The sequence below is a fragment of the Cheilinus undulatus genome, linkage group 10, assembly GCF_018320785.1.
Source record: "Cheilinus undulatus linkage group 10, ASM1832078v1, whole genome shotgun sequence".
NCBI classification, from domain to species: Eukaryota; Metazoa; Chordata; class Actinopteri; order Labriformes; family Labridae; genus Cheilinus; species Cheilinus undulatus.
In genome coordinates, this window is record NC_054874.1 from 10,589,270 (window position 1) to 10,608,420 (window position 19,151).

General features: G+C 39.4%; 1 protein-coding gene across 1 annotated transcript; it reads left to right on the top strand.

Annotated features, from left to right (window-relative positions):
- Window positions 1-1,022: 1,022 nt before the first annotated feature.
- LOC121516578 lies at window positions 1,023-7,332 on the top strand. The gene is made up of 3 exons (XM_041797929.1): window positions 1,023-1,100; window positions 2,818-3,165; window positions 6,510-7,332. The coding sequence occupies exons 2-3, from the start codon at window positions 3,131-3,133 to the stop codon at window positions 7,312-7,314; spliced, it is 840 nt and encodes a 279-aa protein (XP_041653863.1). The 5' UTR covers window positions 1,023-1,100; window positions 2,818-3,130; the 3' UTR covers window positions 7,315-7,332.
- The last annotated feature ends 11,819 nt before the right edge of the window (window positions 7,333-19,151 follow it).

Sequence of the window (19,151 nt, forward strand, 5' to 3'; positions counted from 1 at the left end):
TATTGACCATATTTCGCATATGGGGAGAAAACATGCTAAAAATGAAACAAACAAACAAACAAAAAAAACAAACAAACATATGCATACAAATCAATGTTGCTGCCACTAATTGACATATTTTAGGCTGTAATTATTCAACACACAACAACACCTTAAATGTAATAAATTGAAAATAGTTCATTTTTCGATTTTGTTTTTCATAAAAAAACAAACATGGTGGCATCATGACAAATATTCAAAGGGTTTAGGCTAAATCCGTAAAAAATCAATGATATTTTATATCAGTAATTAAGTTTGCTGTAGGTGAAAAGCTAGATGAGAGTAGAAAATAATATTAATGTGTTTTACATTAGCTACCATATGAAAAGCACTTTTTTTTGCAGCTTGAGATGGAATTTGTGAAATTGCAAAATATAAATAAATAATCCATAGAAATCAATGTTGCTTTAAATCACTGACATATCCAAGTCTGTAATAATTCAACACACAAAAAAATAATTGGAATTTGGTTTACTGCAAATTATTAATTCTAGTTAGTAATCACTGAACAACAGGGGAAAATTCTATTTAAAGAATTTAAACAGACAGGTAAAGGATAGGAAAGCTCTGAAGCCTCTTCTGACTGTTGCCTCTCAAATATCAACCATACAAGAAAATTAGCTAGAAGCACATTCACAGTAACAACAAAACACCAGTGGGAAAATAACACAGTCTTACCTGCAGGGCAGCATGATCCAGACTGCCTGAACAGGCCGGAGCAGCCTGTTTTTATAGCCTGTTGCTCCTCCCACCGGAAGTTTTTAATCATGTATTGTGTCAAAAAACTGATTTTCTCATGATTTAAACACAGTTTAAACTTTTAAACCCCCAACACTTCTTACAGCATAATCCAATACCTTTTGTCCTTCATTCCAAGTCGACAACAAAGTCATACTTGCGAGAAAATGCATGAAACAAACAAAGGAGTATTCTTTTTCAAACCAGGAAGCTATCATTTCGCGCCTTCCCGCCTATTTACAATGCGGAAATGCCTTACCTCGGGTTTCCCAGATTCACCTGCAGACGAGACATGGCGGGACGAAAATGCAGCGCAAATCCAGGTAGGAATGTTGAGATAAACTTGTGTTTAAATACGGAAATAGAGCTTCGAGTTTTGCGACTGTGTTATTGCTTTCTATAACAGAGACGAAGGGAAAGATAGAGGGCAGGGAAAAGTTTGGCGCGTGTCTGTGCGTAGGGGTGGACGTTCCCCTCACAGCCCGCTGGACGCCCCACAGGTGTGCAACAAAAATAGTTAAAGTTTGATAAATACATAGTTTGATAAATAGATACATTCAGAATCAGTTAAAGGTTAATTCTATACAACTTTCTATTCACCACCTTTATGTTTGTTGACTGAGATTATTGTTCTCATTGAGGTTCCCTGGTTAAAAAAAATTAAATAGATAGAAATAAATAGTATTACTGTGATTATTACTTCATCTTTAACGTCATACTTACATCTTTAATCATTACTAACAAAGTCCCAGCGCAATTAACGCTGCTCCTATTAGAATAAGGTATACTCTTTATTATAATATTCATGATTAATGCTGCTCTATTATAAGAGGCCGCATCAGAGGGTACGGTCCACACCTGCCCTCCTTGTGAAGTGTCTCAAGATATCTTTTGCTATGAATTGACGCTATAGAAACAATAATTGACTGATTGATTGATTTACTTACTTTTTAAAATACACTGCCTTTATCATCATTGTCATTATCATCATTATTATTATTATCGTTATTATCGGTAGTAGTAATAATATTTAAAGAAGGAATAAAAGGTGTCAAGTAGTAGGAAGGAGGGGAATGACAGAGAGAGAAAGGAGGAAAGGAAGGGGGGGGGGGGCAATTTATCAAAAAACATACAACCAAATAAAAGACACAAAACCCCACATTTAGCACACAAGGTGCAGGCTCAAACAGTTAGTACATGCACTGTCACACCACCTGTAAGCAACCCCCTACTGAATGATGGTCTGGCTCTCAATGTTCTAGAGCTGGTTGGTAATTCCTTCCTGTTTTTCCCCATCTCTGTTGTTCTTAGTGTTTCCACTTGGTTTCACCGTGTCCCTCAACATAATGTCATTTCATTGGTCCTGTTCTGCATCGCTTAATAAAAATTAAGTCCATATTGTAGTTATCAGAAAGTAAATAAAATAGAACACCCTGGAGACCCTCCTAAAATTGGAGCCATATCTAAAGTAATAAGGATTAACTGACTTTTAACATGAATTTATGCTTAAAAAGTTGTTGAAATATTTCACTCTGAACCCTCATTACCACCCATCTTGCTACTTAAAGCAGTGCAACACAGAAAATATTTTTGCAGTGAAATACTTATTGGGGATAAAATTTATTTAAAAAAATATTTTCACCTTTATCTGATCAGATTTGACAAAGATCTTCAAACCAAAACTCACAAACATACTCACATGATCAGTGATACACTCTTACTCACATACATGACCAGAGCTCAAGTAAACAAAACCCAAAACACCTGCTGGAGTCAATCATCACAAATGAAAAAGAATCAATAAATTACTCAGTGTTTAATGTGTAACTGGGCTGAGTGGAGTTAGTCAGAGTAGAAAAGAGTCATGCTGTTTGACACTTAAAGATCAGCCATTATTGTGTTAACACCTTGCCTTAAACAACATTCCTAGTTTGATGTGCTGCACTATGAACATAAATCAGCTGCTCAAAAACACTAGCTATGGAACAATTCTCTTCATGTTCATAATAAGCTTAATAGATGTTTTTGTTTGTTCTCCAGCTGTGGATCCTCTTCTGGACGTATACAGACTCCTTGGCATGCCTCTTCTTCATATACATTCCTTTTTGGGTCAGAGCAGCATGGAAAAACACTTCCATACATGTTTAACACTGATGTTACTGACGGAGCAAAGCCCTCAGGCACAGATTCACACCAGAATGAGTCAGACGGAGTCTGGCTTTCCTCCAGTTGAGACATTATGACATCTAAAGCACTGATAAGGTGAGGGAGGAAGGGACGAGGGACAAACGCTCTCATTCTCTTAAAGAAGAAGGGCTGGCATAGGAGAAACTTTATCAGCTGAAACAGGACAATGACTTTCAATCTCGACTTCCAGTCCATTCACAGGTGAGTCCCTCATCATCAAGATTTACTCTTTTGTTTAAAGGTAGGTAGGACACAGCGTAGTCATATTTCCATAAGCAGTTTAAACAGATTGAAATCAAGATCAACAAAGAAGGTAATTATTTTACATCATGCTTGTTTGTACAAGATACATTTTTGAAAGACGTTCAGGTCAAAGACTGAGTTAAACTCATTTCTATATGGCTAAAATAATAAAGGTCCCCTCATGATATATATATGTATGTATGTATGTATGTGTGTGTGTGTGTGTGTGTGTGTGGGTGTGTGGGGGTGGGTGGGGGTGTGTGTGTGTGTGTATTTGTACATTTTCTCTACCTGCCATATAAGAGACTTCAGAAGAACTATTTCAACACCAGTAGCATCAGGTTAGGTTCAGTCATGTTTAATGTCACTCGTAATACCAAGGAATTTACTTACGGATGTTTGCTTGCCCAGGCCTCTGCCTGCATAACACAGGGCATAGTCATAACAAAGGAGTAAGGTGTGGAGAAGGGGTGTCCAAACTATGGCCTGGGGGCCAAATGTGGCCCATGCCCTATTTTTTTTATAAAGCAATTTCTAAAAATCAAATAAAATACAGCCTGCTTTAGAACATGAAACCTGTCCTTGACAACTGTACTTTGTATTTTCAACACCGCTGTTACGAGATGTGGCTATTAAAAAAACGTAGCCAAGACAGAAAAATAAGTCAGCACACTAGAAGCTGCTCCAAAGGCTTATTTAATAAAGATTATCACCACTTGTGACGTTTCGGGCCCTAGCCCTTCATCAGACAAAAAAGGCCTTACATCAACAGCGGCTGCCTTGACAATTTTGAACAAAAGTCAAAGGCAACGGATCATAGTTCAGAGGCAAAGTCCATATGTATGGCAAAAGCCATATGAGGGTATGAGTATGATGTAAAGAAAAGTCTTGTCTCCTCTTAGGTCCACACATACTGTGCCATGTTGTCTCTGGGTGAACAGGTCATGTGACACCATACAGTATGTCATGTGACGTGTAAATGCAGAAAAAGTGTTTCCATTGCACTTTTGCGACATATTCTTCTTCGAAACCTCTGAACAGCCTCCTAATGAGAATGTAAAAACTTTTCAACAATAATTGAGTGGTTTCTTGAAATTCAGGTGTCTCCATTACCAGTTTCTTATTGCGCTATTTAGATTTTGCACATTTCTGAGCAAGAGTACCTTGATGCAGACAAGATGGCCGACATACATCCAGTCCATACTGGAAGTCTTAACCGGAAGTCCGTATGTCTAAGGTTAGGCTTAGGCATTCAGGTTCAGGGTAAGGCAGTGGGGAAGGTGATATATTTGAGATCCAGCACCAAGGGTTAGGCTTAGGCACAAAAAAGACTGACAAACACTGGCAGCTGAGTCCAACATGAAGAAGAAACTTTCACTTGGGACTTCCGGCATGGATCGGATGTATAGCAACGCCCATGTCAGCCATCTTGACTGCAATTGGGTCCCTCTCTTTCTGAGGGTAATGGGAACGCAGTTGGTGCTGATTCACCGTTGACCCTTCTGGAACCCACACCTCCAAAATGATACCGTTAATGTCAAAGAGAACAGTCAACATGGCCGTGAATTTGTACTTGCTTTGTTGTGCTTTCTTCATCCTTGGTGACGATGGTGTTTTCCATGCATTGAATGCCATTTTGTTTTGGAATTCCAGGTTTCATTGCATGTAATCAATCCTTCAATTCCTTCAAATTTTTGGAAAACGTCTTCACAAATTTTCTTGTGTTTTTCTTTTTGATCAGGAGTCAGACATTTTGGGACAACCTTAGTCGTGTTCAAATTTTCATGCCAAATTTGCTGGACTGTCCCTTTATCAATGGAGACCATTTCTGCTGTCATTCTTATACTGAGTTGCCGTCATTTTTAACAATTTCTTCAATTTGTTGAATGTTTTCAGACATTTTGATGTGCATGGGCTCCCAGGATTGGATATCCTCTCTGCCGTCACTAAATCTTTTGTGCCATTTAAACACACATGAATGTGACATGCAGCCTTCTCTGTACACCTCAGTTAATGTAGGAGATTCAGCTGCTGCTTCTTTAATGCATTGCTCAACTTTTGGGCTACTTTCAGACGCCTTAGCAAAAACGTGTGATCTAGCAGTGAACTGAAGATGTCACTTATTGGAAACTTGCAGCAGTTGTGCGTGAATACAGGGGCAAGGCAATGCAACGCCTGCTGATGACTGTAGAAAAAAAAACAGTTTATTGGTGTCACTTCAGATTCAACAGTGTAGTTGCAGTTCAAGTCCAAGACATTGTCTGCATTTTGGATTGGAGTGGAAAAGGAGCACCAACTACTGGGCAGAAGTGCTATGGTCACATTCCTTCCTTTTGCAACATCCTGGCTGTGTAAAATAGATTTTCTGCTCTTGTCTTAATCAAGACAAAAAAAGAGATCAAAGCTGGGCAGGCCCAGAAGTATAACACTTAAAATATGTCCACTTAATTTATATTTTCAGGAAATTGTTAATTTTCGGAGAGTCAGATTTTTAAAACTCTGTTCAAGGCGATTGTGGTTATTTCAAAAAGTTAAGAGGTGTTATGTTGTGGTATATTCTGAAAATAGTTACAGGAATTCGTTAGCAAAAATTGGGACTGTTGTATGTTTACATATTTTTATGTGTTGATGTGTGCAGTGAGGGGTAGGGGGTGGCTGAACTTATTTTCATCTGCCAAAGGCGAGCCTGGCAGGGGTTTAGCCCAAACCCTGAAAAACAGCCCCATACCATTTTCCCTCCTCCACCAAACTTCAAAGTTGGAACAATGCAGTCAGACTGGTAACATTCTATCCCCATCCGCCAAACCCAGACTCACCCATCTGACTGCCAGAGAGGTGTGATTCATTGTTCCGCAGAACATGTCTCCACAGCTCCACAGTCCAGTGGTGCTTACACCACTCCATCTGACGTTTGGCATTGGACTTGAAGATGTGAGACTTGCATGCAGCTGCTCGGCCATAGACACCCATTTATGAAGCTCCTACCAGACAGTTTTTGTGCTTACATTAATGCCAGTGGAAGTTCAGAACTCCTCAGCTATGGAATCAGCAGAGCGTTAACAATTTTAATGAAGCTTAGTAGTCGTTGGCCCCACTCTCTGATTTTATGTGGTCTTTCGCTTCACAACTGTTGTTCCTAAATGCTTCCACTTTCTAATAATATCTCTAACAGATGACTGTGGAATATCCAGCAGCGATTAAATTTCTATTTCAAATTTTAAGAAGCTGAAAAAGGGAGACCTCTTTAGGATGTTTATGTATATTTCTGTGTGATTCATAATGATGTATCTGTCTATCTACAGATCAAACCAAGTCTTACATACGCTGTGGAGGATGAGCTCTTGGTGCTGGCCTGGATCAGCCACAGAAGGAGGACACTCAGCTTCTAAAGGATGGCTGCGTCGGTTCCTCCTTCTGAAGCTGGTGACAGTTCTTCTTTTCCATGGCACTCGGGGTGCACACCTCCCCCTGCTGGTGGGCTGTACTTTCAGCCTGCAGGCCCTGTTGCTGCTCCACTCCCCTCACACCTCCACAAAGCCGTCCACTGTGCTCCTGGGACAACTGGCTCTTGCAGATGGTCTTGTGCTGCTGAACTGGATGCTTCGTCTGGGGGTGGCGCTAACCTGGTGGTGGAGGGAGGAGGAGAGCTTTGAGATCAAGATAGGCCTCATGAAAGAGAGGGGACCAATTTGGTGGAAGGAGGCAGTGAGTGTGCTCTGTCAGCAGCTGCTTGATGCTCACCACCTGGCCTCTCTGCTCCTGCTGGGGCTGCTGGGATTGGAGGCCATGTTGGTGTCAAACTGGCCTCAGCAGACTCGCAGATTCAGGACTTCTCACTGGGCTCAGCTCAGCTGCAGGCTGGTCTGGGGACTTGTAATGCTGGAACTTATCTTTGTGCTCCGCTCAGAAGTTTTGCAGGACTCTAGAACTCAGACTGACTCCTCAACACCAGAAAACACTCAGAATTTCTTATTCGGCCGTTTGTTTCTCACCTCCCTTCCAGGTTTGTCGTCTTGTTTGAGGAGGACATTATGGCTGCTAAATTTAAGGCTGCATTACATCTTCCTCTATGACAAACCGAAGAAGAGAAGTAGTTCCTTTCATTAACAGCTTTTTTAAAATAACATAAAGTTAACAATTTGACTGTATACTTTTTTAAATGTGTATTTAATGAAATATATATATATAATAATAAAACTATTTAATTAGTTTCAAAGATCTTGAGTAAGATGGTATCGACCACGAGGATTAGTCCTCCTCGTCCTCCTTATTAATAATACTGGCTTGGGGTCAAACAAGGCCGCCCATAAGGGGCGATAAAAGGGAGAGCTTTCTGGGGCCCAGCCAGGTGGAGTGCCCATGAAGTCAGCAAAATCATGGTCCACTGTAAAGTTCATCTGAGATGAACATATTTCATACAGTGCACGGATATGAGAACGCCAGAAAATTAGGTAGCAGGTATTGAGACAAATTCAAGGGAAAATAATTGTTAAATTGGCAAAAATGGTTTTAGGGTGGCATAAATGGGTTAAAATGGGCAAAAATTGAGATTAAAGTAGTGAAATGAGATTAACAGAGGCAAAAATGGGATACATAAATGCAAAGATGGGTGGAAAGTGGTTAAATAGTGGCAAAAACGGGTTAAAAGTAGCAAAATGAGCCAAAATTTGCATAAATGGATTAAAGGGACAAAAATGTGCAAAAACGAATGTGAAAACTACATCAAAATGAGCAAAAAGTTGTAAAAATTGCCAGGTAAGGAAGTAAAAAGAGGTTAAAAAGAGCCAAAAATTTAAAAATAGGAAACATGAGCTCAAAGATGTAAAATTGGCTTAAATGAGGTCAAAATTGGCCAAAAATTGGAATAAATAGGTAAAAGAGGCAAAAAAGATCAAAATGGGTCAAAAGTAGCAAAAACTTGCAAAAATTGCCAGATAAAGTAGTAAAAAGAATTTTAAAAAAGAGCCAAAATCAAGTTTAAATTGGGAATATTTAAGATGTAAAATTGGGTTAAATGCGGTAAAAATGTGCCAGAAATTGGCATACATGGGTCAACGAGGCAAAAAGTTGCCAAAACTGCCAGATAAAGAGTTAAAAGGGGGTAAGAAAATAGGCAAAATTGGTTAAAACAGGAAAAAATGGGCTAAAATTGGAGAGAATGGTCAAATGGGTATAAATGGGTTAAAGAGATAGGCAGAAACATGACAAAAATGTGTTAAAAGTAGCAAAAAGTTGCCAGATAAGATAGTGAAAGAGGTTTAAAGAAGGCAAAATTTAGATAAAATTGGAAAAAATTGGCTTAAAGATGAAAAAATGGGTTAAATACGGTAAATTTGGGACCGAAAACTGGCATAAATATGTTGAAGAGGCAAAAAGTTGAAATTACCAGATAAAGAAGTAAAAGTGGGTTATAAATAGGTAAAATTAGTTCAAATGGGCAAAAATTGGCTAAATTTGGAAAGAAAGGGTTAAATTTTGTAAGACAAATGTGCAAAGAATTGGAAAAAATAGAATAAAGAGGCAAAAATGGGCAAAAAAGTGACCAAAATAGGTTAAAAGTAGCAAAAAGTTGAAAAAAATTCAAAATAAAGTAAAAAGAAAGAGGTTGAAAGGAGACAAAAATGAGTTAAAAACTGTGGTGAAAATGGGTTTAAAAAAGTAGCATGAGTGAGTAATTTCAACACAGAACCCAACAAGCTTGACATACTTTTCAGCATGGTGTAACTGTTAGCCAGGATGTTTGCACCAATGCTACCAGCAACCAACTCTGTGGGCAGGCCTGGGGCCAAATACAACCTTGCAATGAAGACAGATTGGCCAGGTTCCATGTCTGTCATCAGGCTGATCCATCTTACAAAGCCCCAGCTGGAAACGACTGTGCCAGGTCTGCTAGCTACAGGTGGGGTTTAGTTGGACTGGAAGCTGAAAGCACTGGCTGCTGCTGGTGTAGGGTTTAGCTCAGCTGTAGCTTCAGTATAGTGGCTGTTTTAACAGAACTGGACCACATTCATTTATCAAATAAAGAGCAAAGAAGAGCACTGAAAGCTTTTCATGACAGAACAGATTTTTTACTCTTCCCCCAACAAGCCTCAGCATGAGTTTTATCCACCAGGTAGCTCCATGGTTCAGTATAGCTGAATCATGCTGATCTCATTATCTATTGTTGCAAGCCTGCAACTAAACCAGGCCTCATGGCTTAGGATCATCAATAATTATGTAAATGTGATTTTTCAATTATCTATTTTCCATAAATGTGCAAAAATTGCTAAAATCCTGTTTTCACCTTGTCATGATGTGGTACTGGGTGTAGATTAATGAAAATGAAACAGATTTTTCTTTAAAAACTCTGATCAGAAAAACAGCACAAGTTAAAATACGGAAATGAAATATGATTTAGAGTATTTTTTAAAAGATTCCTGCACAATAGTGACACAAAATATAGATTTTGTTTTGTGCTTCTCTTAAAACGCTCTACAGCAAGTATGTTTCTTTGTATATTTTATTTCTTGTGTTCATTTCTGTCCTTTGGCTCTAAGTTAAATAGCTAAACAGCAGAAAAAAAGCTTCAGTGTAACTTGTTTAAGGTCTGAAATATCCACCCGTAAGCCAGACAACTGTTAAGACAATGTACTCCCAGTGGAGAGTCATGCCCAGTGCGGGTCAAATGTTGGTCAAGATGATAAGACAAATGCCTCCAGCCAGCAACTTTCAGGCTTAAGGGGGTTGGCTGTTGCTTCAGCTCTGATATCTGCCACCACAATCATCTCTGCACAGCACAAATCTGCTGCTGAGGATATGAAGGATCACAGATGAACATCCTGTGAGTAAATTGTTTGTATGAGGGATGTTTAGTACAGATCTGTGCGTCAACAACATCCACACTAAACAACAGCAAAGTCCCCCCAGAGTAAAATCCACGAGGGACAAGACATAAGGAGAGAAAAATGTAAAATATGGTATAAGTGAACACAGACTTATGTAAGGTTCTGGTTCTTCTATATCTCACCGGTTGTGTAGTACACAGTATGTCCAGTAGGGGGGACCACAGCGCTTGAAAACTGAACTCAATAGCACAGCTTCTTCAGTGTGTGAGGCTGCAAGTGTTCCTGGAACGAATCAATTTAGGCTGAAGACCAAGCAACAGCAGGGTGAGGAACACTGGTGGCAGCTTCCTTCCCATGATGCTCTCTGTTTGGCAGTCTTAACTCTGCACAATGTACAACACCACTAAAACTGTCACTTACAATTCAACAATGTGGGTGGGATTACATAAAAAGAAGATCCTGTTTGTTCTTGTGATGGAGCAGAGGACCCAGCCATGTAATAGCAGAGAATCCACATATTATTCTATCAGTGAATCTTTTATAATTACTCTTTATTCATTAAAACTCAACACAAGAGGATAAATGAAATTATAGTTTCATCAGCATACTTTTACCCATGAATGAAACACTGCCTCTGGTTTGTTCAGTCATTAACACTCTGTTCAAAGTGTCCTTTACCTTAAACTCAAAGTTCCAGTATTCCCTCTTCAAACTGTGTAAATAAACCTGTTAGAATGCTCTGATGAGATGGATCATTTTAACACAGGATTGTAGAGTACAAGAAAATCTTCCCTAGTAAAGTACAATTACTTTAATTGAAAATTACTTGCAGTGCATTCAGAAAGTTGTCAGACCCTCCTCACATTTTTCAATTTTGTTGTTATGTTGTAAAAACAAACAAACAAAAAATTTTTTAATTCTTATTAATTTACACAAAGTAGCCCATCATAACAAAGTGAAAACAAAATTCTAGAAATTTTTGCAAATTTATTAAAAATAAAGAACTGAAAAATCACGCTGACACAAGTATTTCAACCCTTTGCAACAGTAGAATTTAATGCCTGTGTCTCCTGTTTCTCTTGATCTTTGCTGTTTTTTCTTTACCTTGACCACCTTACCACTTGTGGTAAATGAAATAGATTAGACATAAGTTGGAAAGCCACACACCTCTCTATTGAAGGTTTCACAGCTGACAATGCATCTACCCATTTTCTTCCACTGAGCCAGGGCAGGGTAGCGGTGGCAGCAGGCTAACCAAGTCCACCCAGACATCTCTCTCCCCAGCAACATTTTTCAGCTCTTCCTGGGGGATTCTGAGGCATTCCCAGGAAAGATGAGATATATAATCCTTCCAGTGATTTTTGGGTCTACCCCAGGGCGTCCTTCCAGCTTGACGTGCCCAGAAGGCCTCCACATGGAGGCAACCATCCGGATCAGATACCTGAACCACCTCAACCGCTGAAGGAGCTGCTGCAGCTCTACTTTGAGATCCCTCGAGATGTCTGAGCTCCTCACCCTATCTCTAAAGCTGAGCCCAGACACCCTCCTGAGGAATCTCATTTTGACTGCTAACAGTGCATATCAGAGCAAAAACCAAGCCCTGGTCTCTGAATCTGCCTGCAGATTCAGAGTTGGGATTGTTGCAAGGCTGGGGGAGGCGACAAAAAATTCAGCTGCAGTGAAGGTTCCCAAGAGCACAGTGACCTCCATAATTCTCAAATGGGAATCAACCGGGACTCTTCAAAGAGCTCAGAGCCCAGCCAAACTGAGCAAGCAGGGGAGAAGGGTCTTAATAAGAGAGGTGACCAAGAACCTAATGGTCACTCTGACTAAGCTCCAAAGTTCCAGAGGGACAACCGTCACTGCAGACCTCCACTGATGTAGGCTAATGGTAAGGTGGTTAGACAGAAGCCTCTCCTCAGTGCAAAACACATGAAAGCCCACTTGGCTTTCATGTGGAGTTCTTTTCAAACTCCAAGTGGTTCACTTGGAGCACTCAGAGCGCTTTGCTGGCAAAATTTCTGGGCATTTAGCACCTGCATCTAAGTGCAAATTTTTTTATGGATCAGTTGCAAAAGAGGTGCTATTAGCAGCGCAAATCTCACGCTTAAGTTAGCACTATTACTGGGGTGCAAAAAACTGTGGATCTGCCCCTAAGTGAGTAGGGATTTATATCAGCAGACATTAGCTAAAAAAAAGTGAATTGTCGTATTGGAAGATATGACAATTTCTGCCAACATTTTCAGATGATATTTTGGCTATAAAAATCTGCTAATATCAGCAGTATGTGTTGGCCATATGAACAAAAAAGTTAGCGGGCCTTAGGCTAAACCAACAGCTGTACTTCAGCTGAAGTATTTTTTTTTTTAATTATTATGATTATTATTTAGTTTAATTCCTTACACTTTAAAGTGTGTTTTAACCTTCATGCATGTTAAAGTGTTCACTACTTCTTCAATATTACACCCATTTGTGTCCCTTTGGACCTACATGGCTCACATTAGGCTATATAAAACATAATAAATTTATATATTTTGATTACCCCCCCCCCCCCCCACGGAAATATTAAGTATTCACTGAAAAAACAGAAATCTACATTACAAACATAGTCACTTCCACTTAAAAACACACCCCCAGACACACTCACATGTCCATAAACACATTTTAAAATGTCATAAAAAGAACAGTTTTTAAAGGGTGGTGTTAAACAAGATAAGAAATCATTCTGAAGATCAATTGATTTCCCCCCATAGACTACAATAGGGAAAAATGGCGCCATCTGGTGGAAAATAGTACAAATTACCACTTTCACAAAAATACTAATACTAAAGAAAACCCCCCAGTATTTATTGCATGCAAGGTTTTTGTTCTAATGGCTCCAGGATTAAAAAAAAAAAAGAAAACACATCATAATGGAAGTAGATAGGACCAAAATTGACCCTAGGGACACAAATGTTAGGATTTTTAACACATGTGCATTCAAGGCATGGGGTATGGGTTAAACATTTTTTTTGAATTGCGAAAAAAAAAAAATACAAAAATTGCCATGGCTCATGCCTGAGGCTTGAAAACTCATGAAATAGTATCAAGACAAAATTTAAATTGCCCCAAAATGGTACAAAGAGACACATGAAGTTAAAGGACTGAAATTTCTTAATCCTAAAAATTTAAACCATGTGTTTTAAGGACTGAAGGGTTAGATCTGAACTGCATTTAAATTTTGGTATAGACATCAGTATCTGCTAAGATTAATTTGTAAATACCAACAACAATCCTATATTCTGCAGCCCTATAAATGTGCTCTTTGATATTTCTAGTTTCTTTTCTTAATGCATTAACATCTGATTTCAAATCTTTTCCATTGCCTCATGGTTAGAAACTGCTCATAAACTTGTCTTGTGAATAAAATCCATGCTTTTAAATGGTCTGATCAAATCTTTGATGGGTGATTTTGTCATGAATGTGCTCTGAGCGTGCTTCACCGGCCCATTCTGTCGAAGATGAAAATAGCATCACTGTCTGCACAGACTGAGGTCAGACTGGTCAGCCTGTCTGTCTCGTCTCTCTGGAGAGTAAGTGCTCACCCATGACTGCTCATGCAGCACCTATCAGTGCTGTGGGATAAACAGCCGTGGCTCAATCTCTGTCTGGGGTCTCCCTCTGTTGCCTCAGTCTTGGCCTGCAGCATTGATTGCGGCTCTGCTCTGCTCCTGGTCTGTAACCAGGTCAGAGCTAAACACCGGACTACAGGGCTAAGGTCAGCTATAGACACAGACACATACACACTGAGGACTTCCCACTGCAACCATGTTAATATCAGTCCATAAACTCTATTAAGCTCCAGACTCCTGTGTTGTTCTGCCTTGCTGCCTTTGTCCAGCCCTGTTGTCAGGGCCGAGGTATGTATGGCATGACGGGGCTGCCCCTAAACTCTCCTGGAGCCAATGAATGAGAGGATGGACAGAGGCAAGGGGAGGAGAGCAAAGGAAATACACTCATCATCGTATTAAAGGAGAACAGGACATAGGGGTCGAGAGAGAGAGAGAGAGAGGAGATGGAGGGAGGGCAGGAGAGGGTGAAGGGGGAGTGCAGTAATGGGGTCTTTGTTCTGGTTGGTGTGACTCACAAAGCCTTGGCCAGGCCAGTACAGCTTAGTTACCGTTACCAAACACAGAGAATAAGGAAGGATAGAGTGTATGTGTGTGTGTTTACAAGGACTGAAGGTTTTTTTTTCTGCAACCCAATCAGCCCAAACACAACTTTTGGTTCATTATCAGGACATTTCATCACAGCTTTTCCTTCCCTTACATCTTTGTTTGTCTGTACATTGCAGGAAACCAGAGTCATTAATTATGGAACAAACAACTCAGACTTCGTTCTGTAAAAAACAAAGGTGTAACTGAATGTGGTTCACTATTATCTAAACTTTTATAACACTGGAGTTTTCTTTTCTTGTGTCAGCCTGACTGAAACGGTACAAAACTGATATTCTCAAAGTTGGACTAAAACACCTAAGTAATGTGGTATGACAGTGATTTACTCTTGCATTTATACTAGGGCTGAGAAAATAATCTAAATGTGACCATTTTAACTCATATTGCAAATTTGATATGAATTCTTGTATTGAAGGGAATGGTCATTTTCATGTCATTCTCAATTTGATTAAGAAAAATGCATAAAATCAAGGAAAGTAGTAGATTTCAACTCTTAGAATGACACTTGTATGTCTGCATGATGTGTCAATCATAACATCTCTGTCACAAAAAAAAGAGAGTATTAAACTGGTATTTTGACACACAGGCTAAAGAAATATTGCACCTTCTATGATTTAAAAAGTGCAGTAGGTGGCATTGCAATTGAATCTAAATGTTGATTTATTGCCCACCCTGAATGGGTGTTCTGCACATACTCTGTGGTTTAGAATTTGCACACTGACCCAGATGTTTATAAGCATCGATGCAAAGCGTAGCAGGAGTTACATTGTTCTGCCTTTGGGCATCAGAGAAAGTTAGAGGTATAACATGCATTGCATTTGTGCTAACCACTTGCTAACTTTTAAGCAAGATCAACAGGAAGGAGGTTCATAGTTACTAGATTAAAGGGAGATTATTGCCATCTACCATAACAGAGAAACACATGGCCCTGCCAGCATCTCCTCTCCTGCTCTGCATGCAGCCTGATTTGGGCCAGTACAGTTTAATTGCCTATTTGAGCTATGATGGTAGCTCAACCTTCCTATGCATGTAAATACACCGAATTTTGGAGAGGGATCTGGCTCCAGGCTGCACATCTCTGACTGTTCTAAGACTGATCATCAGAGATGCTGTCTAGTTCAGAAAGGAGGTGCTGTAATTGGCAGGTACTAAATATTTCAGGTTTAAGATTTTTTTAAAATTCAACTTTATGCATGAACAAAGTCTGGCAGTTCCATTCATTAAACAACTAAATTGCAAATGTTAGAAACTAAGAAACATTTCATACATGAGTATAACAAGTAAAAAATGAGCAGTGTAATCCAGGATTAAATTATGCATCAACCTGTTCTAAAAGTAGTTACAGGAACAATTGCTCCCTTAAGCTTCATTAGCTAAAGCTAACAAAGCTAAAGCTACATACATTCATGTTGTAACATAAGCCAATGTAGCTAAGGTAGCTTTACCACCATGAGCTTTAGCAGCTGTAGCTAAATCTTACATAGCTATGTAGATAAAGAATCTAGCTGGTTTGTTAGCTTAGCTTCAGCCATGTAAGCTACGTAGTTCTGTTTTCTATTGCTAAGTTAGCTTTAGCAATCTGAGCCTTAGCAACTGTAGCTAAAGCTAACGAAGCTTCATAGTTAAAGTATCAAGGTAGTTAACATAGCTGCTTTGTGAGCTTAGCTTTGGCTACTTAGCTATGCTAGCTATAGCTTATGCAACATGAGCTTTAGCAACTGTAGCTTAATCTTATGTAGGTACATAGATAATGATTCTCGCCTTTTGTTAGCTTAGCTTCAGCCATGTTAGCTATGTAGCTCTGTTATCTATCACTAAACTAGCTTTAGTAATCTGACTTTCAGCAAACATAGGCTTAGTTATATTAGCTCAGTAGCTCCGTTATCTATGTAGGTTATGCAGCTAATGGAGCTACGTAAGCTACGCTTTTTGTGTTAGACTGCTTTCATTGAGGATGAGCTTTTTTGTAAGCAGGCTGTTTATTCGGTTTTATTAAACTTTCTGTAAATTGGTTTCTGGTCAGATTTTTCACTTTTGGTGTCCTAACCCTTACCCTAAATGGAAGTTTAATCTGATTTTATTTTGAAAGTTTTAGTGTGTAATTCCACCCTGAGATGTACGGTGTCTGAGATGAATGGTCTGTGAGAGTGGCTGTCAGAGATGAGCGGTCGTCTGCAGCCAGACTGTCCTGGAGAATTTTGAGCACTTAGGTGATATAATATCTGTGGCTCTGTGTGACATGAAGCTTTCCATTAGGCTGAAAAACAAGTTTAGTCATCTGTCACTATATCCAGCACAACCCACAATCTAGTCATAATTAGAGCTTATCCTAAAAAAAGCATTTATTTTTAACACAATTATAGACATTATCATCTGTCACTATTGTATTTTATACACAGACATTTAGCTGTAAGCTAGAGCTACCACTTTGTTGAAGAAGTCCATCATAAAGCTGTGAGAACTGCTAATAGACGAGTTTAGTCAACTCTCAGTCATACAGAGATTTGTTTGCAGCTGGAGACATAAGTAAAACAAACACAGAAACAAAGAAATGATGAAATCCTGCTGTTAAACTAAACTGGCACTATGTCCATTTTTGTCTTTTGAGGAAAATACTACAAAATTATGCAACAAAAGACTATTCATGTGAAAAGAATGACAACATTGTACTATTCTATAATGTATTGTGACCCACAAGAAGCATGTGATTCTTCGTATTGTTCTTTTCATTCCTTTCTCCAAGAGCCATTGCACTAGCCCACTGGGTCACCGCAGCCAAAAGTCTTCCAAATAATGAAAAAAAAACTAAAACTATCCACCAAATGTAGCATTTCCATATTTAAGCTGGTGAAAGTGAACGAAAATGCTATAATGATATTATGAAACATCATTAAGGAAATGAGATTTTTATCAACACTTTAATCAAAATTGATGCTCACAGATTTGCACTTGAACACTGACATTGGGTTAAAGATATCTGGTGGTGTGTAAAGAATGATATGAATGCAAGCTAAGTGTGTGTGTGCGTGCATGTGTGTGTGCGTGTGTGTCTGAGTTCAGCTTATGCAGTAAGCAGGATGTCCTGTCCTCCCTGCTGCTATTGTGGAGTGGTCAGCCTGCCAGACGCTACCCCAAAGACCACTTCCTTTCTGTCAAGGGCCTCTCTCTCCCTCTGTCGCTCATACACCCACACCCCCCCACAGCCCTATGCCAGCTCAAATACAATGGGAACCTGTCCAACACCTCCCTGTCACCTGTCTAAAAATAGCCCTTTTAGTAGCCTTAGACATGAAGATTGTATTGTAACAATGGTGTGGCAGGACTTTGATCATTCAAAATAGCCCTGCTGTTATTTTGAGGTATTATTCATCACCATTGCCAATATTGTTAGATAATGGTGATCACTCCCCTGGATATGCTTCAATAGTAATGTTTTCAAGGTCAATGACATAGTTTGAAATTACACATGGTCTGACAGAAGTTAACTGGCTCAGGCTTGTACATCTGGACATTGCAGTTTTACTCCATTCTTCCTGAAAACTGCTCAAGCTCTGTCAGGTTACACAGGGCTCATGCTATTCCACAGGTATGGCCTAACAATCAAAGTTAAACGATTCGAAATGAGTTTACTAAAGTTTACTAAAGGTCAGCCATAAGGGGGGATAAAGGGGAAAGCTTTCTGGGGCCCAGCTATATCAGGGGCCCATGGAGGTCAGTAAAATCATGGTCTGGTCCGCTGTAAAGATAAGCTGTGATAACCATATTTGATTTTAACCTGCTTAATAACTACTCCAATAAAAGCAGCATCAATTAATGTTATGTATTTATGCTGTAGTACAAATATATCTTTATCAAAAATGTAATCTCCTTTTCTTAAAAGAGAATTACCTTTTTATTGATGGTGTTAACAATGTGGATTGGCACACTGGGCACAAAGCTAAGCCATGACATGCACAAGCGTGAGAATGCCTGGAAATAAAGCAGAAAAAGAACAGAGACAACAGGTATAGAAAATATTTACATCACTGTAAAAAGAGGCAAAAATAGGAATTAAAGTGCCAAAAGAAGTGGCAAAAATATGTGTAAAGTGGCAAAAAAAAGTGTCAGAATTTGTTTAAAATGGCAAAAAAGTGGCCAATTAGGATGAAAATCACAGAAAGGGGTATATAAAGTGACAAAACACTGGCAAAATATTAGTCAAAAGTAGCAACAAAAGGGGACAAACAAAAATGTGTTAAAAGTAGCATAAAGTAGTATAAAAATGGGTGGAGAACATGTCGAAAAGAGGTTGAAAAGTAGTACGACTAAGTAATTCCAGCCCAGAACCTTGTAGTAGTTTGATTTTATTTAGGTCCAAAATGAGTTCATTATCAGCTAGGACCAATCCAACACACATGCGTTGATATCATCATCATCAATAATAAAAATCATAATAATAATAATAATTATTATTATTATCATAAGAAACCTAGAAGCTCATGAATCCTAGATATAACATGTCTCAACTTGAGAGGGATTTAGGGGCCCAGGCAATTCTGTGGGCAGCCCTGTTTATATTGTAAGTAAGCAGATTATTAAAGTTTACTTTGCACATTTATCTTGTCGCTGCAATCGACGTGTTTAAATCAATATAGAGAACATTTTCTTAGTGTTTATAGGTCATGAGCTCTCTGGTTGATGACACCGGTACAACATGCCCCCTCCTCCCTCGCTGTCCTCCCACAATCCCGTATTTACACTCACTGCATCTCTCTGCTCCCCCCTCCCTCGGCCGAGGTGCTATTGTCTCGTTTCCTGTGGCCGCACAAGCAACTCTTAACGCGCGCGCGCGCGCGCGGGGACACATGCGCGCGCTAACCACCCTGCAGCGGCTGTGATGTGGTCCCAGTTCCACCGAGCAGACGAA

Excerpts from the sequence above, each read along its gene's own strand:
- LOC121516578 (XM_041797929.1), top strand. The coding sequence starts at position 3,131 with ATGACTTTCAATCTCGACTTCCAGTCCATTCACAG. Across the intron at positions 3,166-6,509 it reads GACTTCCAGTCCATTCACAG|ATCAAACCAAGTCTTACATA; the intron begins GTGAGTCCCTCA and ends GTCTATCTACAG.